The sequence below is a fragment of the Semicossyphus pulcher genome, unplaced genomic scaffold (genome assembly GCF_022749685.1).
Source record: "Semicossyphus pulcher isolate SPU_LCO1_2020_fin unplaced genomic scaffold, fSemPul1.0.p SCAF_1, whole genome shotgun sequence".
Lineage (NCBI taxonomy): Eukaryota > Metazoa > Chordata > Actinopteri > Labriformes > Labridae > Semicossyphus > Semicossyphus pulcher.
Window position 1 is genome coordinate 23341162 of NW_027211603.1, and position 10175 is coordinate 23351336.

The 10175-nt window shown below is 44.3% G+C and overlaps 1 protein-coding gene across 1 annotated transcript; it reads right to left on the reverse strand.

Annotated features, from left to right (window-relative positions):
- Positions 1-433: 433 nt before the first annotated feature.
- On the reverse strand, positions 434-10158 carry kif28 (kinesin family member 28). Its single transcript, XM_069657404.1, has 27 exons — positions 10105-10158; positions 8901-9092; positions 8690-8740; positions 8401-8553; positions 8265-8300; positions 8034-8153; positions 6628-6735; positions 6269-6423; positions 6075-6186; positions 5894-5961; positions 5604-5746; positions 5390-5511; positions 5129-5219; positions 4962-5022; positions 4209-4332; positions 3981-4116; positions 3776-3894; positions 3490-3597; positions 3252-3344; positions 2865-2996; positions 2693-2763; positions 2442-2576; positions 2190-2356; positions 1752-1846; positions 1351-1483; positions 1086-1219; positions 434-592 (listed from the first exon to the last, which is right to left on the reverse strand). The coding sequence occupies exons 1-27, from the start codon at positions 10156-10158 to the stop codon at positions 434-436; spliced, it is 3072 nt and encodes a 1023-aa protein (XP_069513505.1).
- Positions 10159-10175: the final 17 nt, after the last annotated feature.

Below are 10175 nucleotides of genomic sequence, written 5' to 3' on the forward strand. Positions count from 1 at the left end.
AAATCTATTGTTACCATTCTTAGTAATAGGTTACAGTTAGTGGTTAAGTTACCCAATATGTGCAATCTTACGATGACACAAATGAAAAATATCAGCGTTGTCATCGCAGTTACTCAGGTTTGGTTGGTTGATAAGTTGTCGTTATCTTAGAAGATCTGCTTTAGAGTTTGTACAGATGCAATATTCTGCTCAAAAGGCTGATTTTTTTCCCCCATGATTCCTTGAGTTTCTGGTGAGTCTTGGTGGTGTAAAAGTTTCATTAAGTGTCCAGAGTGTGCTCTTAAAAAAACATCAATAATTCAAACATTGTAAACTGCTAATTATAAATGACAGTATCTTCACCTAACATGAAATGAAGAATTCCTAGAAAAAATCTTATTTTGAAAATGATGTTTCACAGTGCTGTGATAAAAAATTGATTGAGGTAATTCCATCAAGACCAGATTCCTGATCGTTCTCGTTTGCGGCGGACGATGGCGGCCACGTCTTGTTTGAGTGAGGAGACGCTCTGCTCCAGCTGCTCTGAAAAATCCCTCAGCAGCCGACTCTGCTCATCCACAAACAGCCTGAGCCCGAGCAGGTCCGACTCCTCCTGAAACAACAGGACAACCATACACACACATTTAGACAATGTCACTGTTAAAACTACCCAGCAGTTAACCATACACGTGTGCTATATACTCTAGTGCTTAATAATAATAGCATTTGGCTATTTAGTCTACTATTCTGGGGTTTTTACAGATACTGTTATTTACCAAAAAATATATTTCTCAATTCAAACAGCACATTTTCAGATGTTTTTTCTTTGGTTAAACCCAGCAGAAATAACTCATCCTAAATGTCCCTGTCATGTCTGGACACCAACCATACCAAGACTTGTACTAAATCTCTGAAAGTATGTAAAATATAAAATCCTCCCAGTTGCTGTGGCGAGTTCGCTGTAATCTGATTATAACTTTTCTTGAACACCAGTTAAATAGTGTGCCAGACTGTGTATTGTCCCCTTTAGATCCCCTGCTGATCATAAAGCCTTATTGTAGTGCTTCTCTGTAACACTAATGCTGCAGGCAGACGTGGAAACATACACTGGGCCTGTGTCTGCGCAGCCGCTGCAGCTGACCCCTCACTGAGGTCATGCTGTGGTAGAAAACCTTCAGAGCTCGAGCAAACTCTGCATCGCAGCTGGGACGCACCGAGCGACCGCGCACACTCTCCCCACCTAAAACACACACAGGAAGAAAGGAGTGTGTGTTTGGGAATCTTGTATGCAAGGGCTCTTGACTTTACATTTGTCTAAAGATTAAAGTTATGATGCTGTAGTTTTTCTTTTGTTATAAATGTTTCAGTTACCGTTCCTGGCTGTGTTGAGTTGTTCTCTGAGACTCTCATTTTCTTTTCTCAGTGAAGCATTGACACTCTTCAGTTCCTCCAAGTCCTGCTGAAGAGCTCTCACTGAACAGCTGAGATCTGCAGAGTCTACAGGCTAGGACACACACACATACACATTTAAACATGCATACATTTGTGCCTCATTAATATCTATTTAAATACATAATGACACGCTGCCTGCACACTAAAATATCTCAGAATTTATAATCAGGTTGTACAGGAAAATAAAATACATCTTTGGTACAGGGTCATATGCAGATATCCAGCATGCACGGGCAGAACATGCAAACCCCTGCCAACCAGGGGGGGTCAAACCAGGAACATTCTTGCTCTGAGGCGACAGGCCCAAATTTCAGACTCACTGCGGTGTTTGTTGAGCCTTCCTCCTCGATGATAAAGATGCCATCTGTCGTCATCCTCACTCCCTCATAAGCTGATATCAGGTCAGTACAACTCTCTGAAAGGAAAAGCTATACCAATCAGTAGCTATTTGATACTTGTGTCTGCTTTAATGACCTAAACACAGTAATAACATGTTGTGTGAATGAAGTTAATTAAAAGTGCACCCCTCTCTGACTCATTAAGGCTGGCTAATATCTGATTACTCTCATTTTGGCCTTGCTGTGAAATACAGCATTCATAACAAACATTATTATTGTTTTAATTGCAGCTTTTGTAGTAAATATTAACAGACGCACATGAACTGAAGAACTCCAACATAAAGTAATGTTGCTGTTTCCCATCTACTTTCTGTCTAATCCAAAATATAAAGCAGAATTTAAATCATCTCCTCAACTCACCCTGAAGGCCCCACAGCTCCAGCACCACAGCGCTGCTCTGCAGGTAGTCCAGCAGACGCTGGGAAGTGTGCAGGGAGGCGAAGTGAACCCTGTGATCCAACAGAGGGTTGACATTGTGCCACACAGCCGGAGTGTAGAGAGGCTGGCTGCAGTCAAACAACCTGAAACTGAGAGAGGAAATATCTATCTGAGTTTTCTGTATCCTCCATCCCTTCATCTTCATCCCTCTCCATGAAGCCTCATGTGCCTCACCCAATCTGGACCCCTCTGTTGCGGGCCTCTCTGATCCAGCGGAGGCCGCAGCACTGATCCAGGACCAGCTGGAAGTCGAGACGTCGACCCAGTAACTCAGACGGGTCGATCAGAATGTCATCCTCACCCAGAGGGCTGCAGGGTGAGAAAGATTATTTACTACTATATTTTTATGTGTTTATTCCGTTGTATATATGTGTGTGTGTGTGTGTGTGTGTGTGTGTGTGTGTGTGTGTGTGTGTGTGTCATACAGTCCCGTGGAGGTGCATGGGACCAGCTGTGCTTGTAGAATGGCCTCTTCTGTCCCCTCTGACCCCAGCACCTGCAGAGAGCGGTGATCAAACAAACATACCTTGTCAGATGGAGAAACGTGTGTGTGTGTGTGTGTGTGTGTGTTTGCATGCATTGTGTCCGCGTGTGCACCTCCAGCTGCTCCTCCAGAGGGATGCGGAAGGCCAGAGACTGAAGCCAGAGGTGAGCCGTCCCCAGCAGCAGAGGCTCCACAGGGTCCCAGAAGGGGTCTTTATCTCTGGGTAAAGCAACTGTGGACAATCCCTCTGCTCGCTGAGAGACAGATATAAACACACATTTAAACCTGCTAATGGTGATGCTAGCCAGGACCGACTGTGCTCACATTGTACAGTTTTATTTCAGATGAATCAGGATGCGATTCATTTACACTGTTTTTCTTCCATGTGAAAACAATGATTTCAACATTACAGCATCCTGAGATACCTCTCTCTAAGAGTCTTGAGTCTCTCCTGCCACTTTAGTTTAATGTCTCTCTATTTATAGTTTCAACTGAATTACATTGTCTTCACTCTTCTCGGCCTGATGCTGCTGGTAGGCTTCTTCCATCAGGAATTTTCGGTTCACAAACTTGGCCTTGGACCACATCCACACCTACAGCGTGAGAGCAACAAACGTTTTCCCATAAAGAAAACACAAAATCAAGGTCAGAACCTAAATTAATACTGACGTTGAATGTTTATGAATTCTAAAACTATTTGTTTTTGTGAGATGAAAGAAATAACAGAGAGAGACGAACCTGTTTTCTTCCCATCACAGTGACTCTGACCACAATCTCCTTCTCCAGATCGTGGCCTTTTGGGTCTGACAGCGCCAGATTCTTGATCTCCAACCTAAACTCCACCCCCTACAAACATGGAACATGACAAAGAGCTGGTGTAAATACATTTATGTGTATGTGTTTTTTAACTGCCTCCATTGAAAACACATCAACCAGAAAGTTGCTCTGTTACCTTAATATTTCATAAAAACATGTAGCAGAAAAAGTGTCTGAGAGCGGCTCTGATCATATATTTGTGTGTCACCTTGTTCAGCTCCTGACTCATCTGGTTGGCCTCAGCCACCATGGGCATCAGCTTGATGTAGTCATAGAAGACGGCCAGCAGACTGGGGTCAGTCTGACTGGACCCGGCATTGGTCTCACCTGAACACAGACACAGAAATGATTTCTCACAAGTTTGTTCCATAAATTAACCTAATTTCCCTCCTGCTGTCGATCCTCCCGCTCACCCAGGGTGATGCCCTCAGCAGCAGCCAGCTCAGACTGGAAGTAGTCGTAGTCGTAGCGGCTCCAGTCGTCCCCGCCCCTCTCAGAGGGATAGCCAATGAATAGATAGGTGCAGTTGGAGCCGAGGATGAGACGGTCCTACAGACAGAGAAATATATTTTGTAGTTGTGTGTGTGATGCGTGTTATACAGTCATATCAATATAAATTATGCATTTGTGTTGAGGCCCACCAGGTGCTGCAGCTCAGTTGTCTGGGAGACAGCGTTGCCATTGACAATGACCTTTGACCCTGCTAGAGGGGTCAGTGTTACCCGCCGCTGTTCGTTCCTGAACACAGCATGACGCTCCTGGATGCTGACACATATATAGGTGCCATCATTAATGTGCATGTATACACTTACAGATACATCCATCCATTATCTATACCACTTATCATGTTCAGGGTCGTGGTGGGCTGGAGCCTATCCCAGCTGTCATTGGGTGAGAGGTGGGGTACACCCTGGACTGATCGGCAGTTAATCACAGGGATGACACACAGAGACAACCTTCCACGCTCACATTCACACCTACAGGCAATTTAGAGTCACCAGTGAACCTGACAAGCATGTCTTTGGACTGTGGGAGGAAGCCGGAGTACCTGTAGGGAGCCCACACATGCACGGGACAAACATGAACACTCCACATACCCCCATGACCAAACCAGGATTCGAACCAGGAACCTTCTGGCTGTGAGGCGGCAGTGCTAATCATATACTTTCAACATCACCAAGCTTGCAGATTAGCCTACACTCATATACATATAATTGTCTCCCATTTGGCTATTTTTTTAAAAGGGACACAGGGTATGTAGCCTCTCCCATAATGCACCAGGTTAAATGGTGGCAAACACACACTTGAACAGATTTCCATGTGACATAATTCACGCCAACTTTTACACATCATGAACTGTGCAGTAGAGCCCCTAATCGACAATAAAAACTCACCCTAAGCCCTTGATAGAGATGGATCCTGGAGAAGAGTCACACAGTCCGATGTCCCACTCACCTGGATCATAAATCAGTGTTAAAAAGTGGAAATAAACAAGCTTGAATCTGTAGGGAGGGATCTGTCAGATAACGATGAGATGTTTGGCCTACTTTGGCAGACCTACCCTCCTGTATGAACAGCTTGACCACCCCTGACAGCTGAGCGTCCTCGTTAATGTTCAGGATGTAGGGATGCATCTGCATCATCCTCCTCTCCTGACGGGGAAGGAGAGAGACAGAGGGACAGTATGAATGGAGACTATTAAGATATATGTACAAAGATGACTCCAGAGTTTGTGTGTGTGGGCGTGTGTGCGTGTGTGTGTGTGTGTGTGTGTGAGTGTGTGTGTGTGTGTGTGTGTGTGTGTGTGTGTGTGTGTGTGTACCTGTGTGATGTTAGCATACTGTTGCTCCCAGTCCTTCAGCGCCTCCTGCAGGTGTTGTTCCCACAGAGTCTGAATGGCTCTGATCTGGAGCTCGTTGTGGGTCAACAGCTGTCGGAGCTCCTCTGAACACACACACACACACACACACACACACACACACACATATGAATGTTGACCTGTCTGACCCTCGCCTGCTTCTGTTCTAAACTCTTACTGGTCTCATCGTTGGCTCTGCGACCCTCCTGGCCCAGCCGGCTAAGGCGCTGCAGCAGCCGGGCGTTCTCGGCCTTCAGCTCTTTCACCAGACGCTCAGTGGGGCTCTCGTTCACCACGGCTCGGTTCAGGATACGCTTTGCCCTGAAGAGGTGAGGGAGTTAGGGTCACAATTAATGAGGGATTAAATGGTATGTTGTTGGAACAGAGGGAATGAGTAAAAGGCCAAAAAGACAGAAGGGAACCTGCTGAGTTCATGATGTGTGACTCTGTATAAAAGGTTTGTTGTACCTCTCAGCGTAGCGCAGGGTGGAGAGAGACTCCTCATAGCAGATATCTGCAGGGCTCAGCGTGGCAATCTTACAAGACAAAACTTTATGATCAGTGTATTAACAAGACCTTTCTGACAGCAGAAAACTTCCTCACTGAACTAAATGCAGTGCAGGTGCATGTAAGCACTACTTTCTGTTACCATAACGGTGCGGCTGTTTCCTCCCAGCGCAGACTGCAGCAGCTTGGTGAGGACCGAGTCTCTGTAGGGAATGTGGACGACCCTCCTCCCCACCGCCACGTCAGCCAGGGCGCTGGAGGAGAGGAGAGGAGGTGACTAAAACTGGCACACCAAACTTAATGAAGACAAACATTAAGCTCAAAACTGAAGCCAACCTGATGACGTTGCCCAGCGTGGTGAGGCTCAGGTTGATGGCCGTGCCCTCTTTGAGCCTGTCGGCCTCCGACCCTGACGACCTCTGACGCTCACTGCCAGCCAGGTCCACCAGGTTGATGTTGGACTGCTTTGTGATGCTCTCTTTGGAGAAGATCTGACAGGAAGTCACATTGATTTCAGTATGATAGCTACGATATTCTGCCATTAGGCCTACTGTACTTTAGGATACACCAGTAATTGTGCAGGTAAATAACATAACTGTTATGAATCTAAATAAAGAAGTCAACTAAAATAAATGTTTTTAGACATTATTGAGGAGCTTCTAAAACAGCATGGAGAAACATGTGGGGCTGCTCACCTGTTTGAGCTGCAGGATAATGAGCATGTGTGAGCGGCTGCTGTTTGCGTTCATGTGAGTGGCAGCAGTGGTTCGTGTCCTGGTCCCCTGCTCCATCAGCTGCTCCACCTACAGTTAAAAAAATCATACTTTAAAATGATTTTAAACACAAAACAAAGCGTGAAAAAGAATATCTAAATATCCCTAAACTTCACTTGTAGCTCCTGGTTCTCATCCTCGAGGCTCTCATATCATTTGAGGTAATATGATACAGTATGTCTTAGGTCACTTTCAGGCCACCAGCAAACCTTTGAGGTCAGGAGGTCAGAGCCTGTCTGTGTCAGAGCAATACATCAGTTCCCTCTTGTTTGGACACAGCTGTCCTCATAATACTGGACTGACTCTGTCTCCCAGAGAGTCACGGTCTGTCTTTATTACTACAACTGTCTCCTCTCAGATATGCACTTGTGTGACCGGAGGACATGTGATGTGATTTAGGGGGACTTAGGGAAGCATAGCTCTTTGCTTTGGAATACAATATCATCCTGTCTGTTAGCGGCTAAAGCAAAAGGCCCCAGACTCTGAAACATCCTGTCTGAGGAGATCAAGCGAGTTAAATCAGTACTTTATTTAAATAACTCCTCAAAGCAGACTTGAACAACTCTGCTTTTAATACCTTAATGACATGCTTTTATCTTTTTGCTTTATTTATTGTACTGTTTTTACATCCACATTTGAAATGTCTCTGCTATAACTGCATCTGACACTTCCTCCTTTTTATCCATGTTGTCCATTGTCTTGCTGTCTTTTTGAATGTAAAGCAGTTTCTAAGTGTGTTAGAAAAAAGTGCTATAAATCAAGTCTTATTATTATTATTATCATTAAAATAATCACCATTCTTTGTCTGGAAATGAATAACTTTATTTAAAAACACAGGGAAGCAACATCTCAATGCACAGGGAAGGGTTAATTATTCCCTCCCACAGCAGACACCTTCAGCACTGGAAGGCAGGACACGATGTCGATTGTTACGCTCTGTTGAATTCTCCATGTATGTATGGGGTTACTTACTCACTTATTTACTTACTTACTTACCGCAGGTCTGCAGCAAGCTGTCGCTCCGATCGAAACTGGCCAATAGAGACGTGTTTCTCGTCTTTCAGCGTAGGTCACACGTGGTTTCACAAGCAAAGCTTTCCCATATGTATGCGCTTGAATAATTACTTCTGCATAAGACATCTGAGTTCACTGAAACTTCCTCAACCACGGCTCTGGATTTCTATCAGTATTCTATAAATACAAAACACTCAGGATTTGACTTATGTAAATTTAAGTAAATAAATGAAGCTTATTCCACGACAGACCCCTGGAGGATTCTGCAGACAGGTCATTAAAGTAAACTGTGAAAGTAATCTATCCAGCTCTACCTGTGGCGCGCTTTCACATGGGACTGTTCTGAGACCCTCCACATAGAAGCCTCTTTGCTGCTCCTCTCTGACTCTGAGTCCTCCAGGGGTACGAGACCCCCGAGACAGCAGGTCCACCACCTGGACAACGAGGAGAGACACAAAAAAATAGATTACAGATTAAGGAAGGAAATATCAAGCCCATGACCTCCTCATGAATGAACACATGAAAGCTGTCGCTCCGTCTGTTACCTGCTCATTGTAGATCTCCAACATACTGAAAAAGACCTGTGTGTGTGGATATCAAGAACAAAGACATTCAGAATGATCACAACTACATGACACTAATGAATTATAATGACCAATAGCAGCCACTCTCACTCTGTACCTGACACTGCCTGCTGTCCTGGTTCTCTCTGATGGCCTGAAACAGCCGCTCACACAGTTTAGGAACCAGGCCTTTGTTCGGCCCGTAGCCCACCATGGAGTAACTCTTCCCTGAGCCGGTCTGCCCGTAGGCCAGCAGGGTGGCATTGTAACCCTGCAGATTCAAGACAGTCACTGTTTGAACAGATCTACATTGAACCTACAGGTAAGTTATTTTTAGAACTCAAACATGGGGTACTCCTTTATGATTGAAATGTGAATGAGCCTTGAGATAAATGTTGAATTGGTACCTGAATGGCATTCTCCAGTATTCCCTCTCCAAGGTCCTGGAACACACTGTCCTGCAGGTAGATGATATAATTGAGCTGTAGATCACTACATTCTGCCTTGAAATCTACATTTCTTTTAAGTAGATTGTTTTATCTTCTACTATGCTACAGTGTTCACTCTGTACTCCTGGTTCTTTGCCCGTTGTACCATCAGGCCTCAGCGCTGACCCACCTGGTCGGCGTACCGTCCTCCGGGCTCTTCAGGCACACACAGGCCGCTGTGGTCTCGTGTGAATCCGCTGTGGGACCAGTAGGCGTAGTCGAAACAGAACGACCTGCGGCTCTGAGAGTCCCGCGGGTCCTGGATGGTGATGGAGCTGGACACCATGGAGACGATACAGCGGCTGCCTGCATCCCTCTCCCTCTGGTTGGAGGACATAATGGAGGAGGACAAAACAAGAGTGTGGGCACATTTTACTTTGACCTTAAGGAAGAATTAATAAGAAGTTAAAGCCAAAGACTGATGCATAATTCCTCTGTAGAAGAAGAATGCAACGTTGTGTCAGCAGTACAACAAACATCTCTATGAGAGTCTGATGATTCAGTGTAAGGCGTGTCCTTGTTTACATATCAACAGTGTGTTGATGTGACTTAATTCCAATAAGAACTGTGTCTTTGTGTCCTCAATAACTTACTGTTATACTCTATTAGTTGTCTGACATGTCACTAAGTTAAACTCTGTATTTGTGTTTGTATCCTGTGGTTGTTTGTTGTCTCATCTGTGAATAAACCAGTCAAGATCCACACTACCCTGCCTAAGACTGGCCTATTAAATAATCTGTAACACATTACATTAAGGTTAACATTTTCTAATTGCTTATTAACATGCATATTAGTAGCATTTTGGCTCTATATAATTCATTATAAAGCACCTATTAAGGCCTTATTATCGCATGACTTGATGCTACAACTTCTGGGTCATTAACTGAAAGTTTTCCTTCAATTACCTCCTAAGATCGTAATTCATGTACAAGAACATCTTAACACACTTTTACTAAGTAGTAATTTGGAGGTTGTTAAAAGGCAAACTCTTAGTTATGGCTTTTTAATGACTAAAAAACTGCCAATATGCAACTAATATGTACGTTACTAAGCATTGAGTTAATGGTTAATATATATATCTAAATATAAAGCCTACATTATGTAATATTAACACTAATGCTGTTATTAACTCTAACAAGTTTGTTCATGCCTTTTACAGTTCTTAGCAAGTGGCGTCCATCAGTCTGCTATAGTGAATATGATACAGTGAGAATACAGAACAGTGTTACACATACACATTAGGAAGACATCAAGCAAATAAATAACAGACATTAAGCATAATAAAAATATGTGAGCGATTAACCTGTGATATCGTGTGCATTCATCTCACTGACCTTGTTGAAGGGCCGGACTCTGACGGCCACTTTGACGCAGTCCTTGCCGTGCATGTCTGAGGCTTTAGCCC

What these genes read in the sequence shown, in the direction of transcription:
- kif28 (XM_069657404.1), bottom strand. Translation starts at nt 10,158, where the DNA reads ATGCACGGCAAGGACTGCGTCAAAGTGGCCGTCAGAGTCCGGCCCTTC. An exon ending in CAGAGCCAACGATGAGACCA is followed by an intron (nt 5,512 to 5,603) that starts GTAAGAGTTTAG and finishes GTGTGTGTTCAG; the next exon opens with AGGAGCTCCGACAGCTGTTG. An exon ending in TGCGCAGACACAGGCCCAGT is followed by an intron (nt 593 to 1,085) that starts GTATGTTTCCAC and finishes CTGTTGTTTCAG; the next exon opens with GAGGAGTCGGACCTGCTCGG.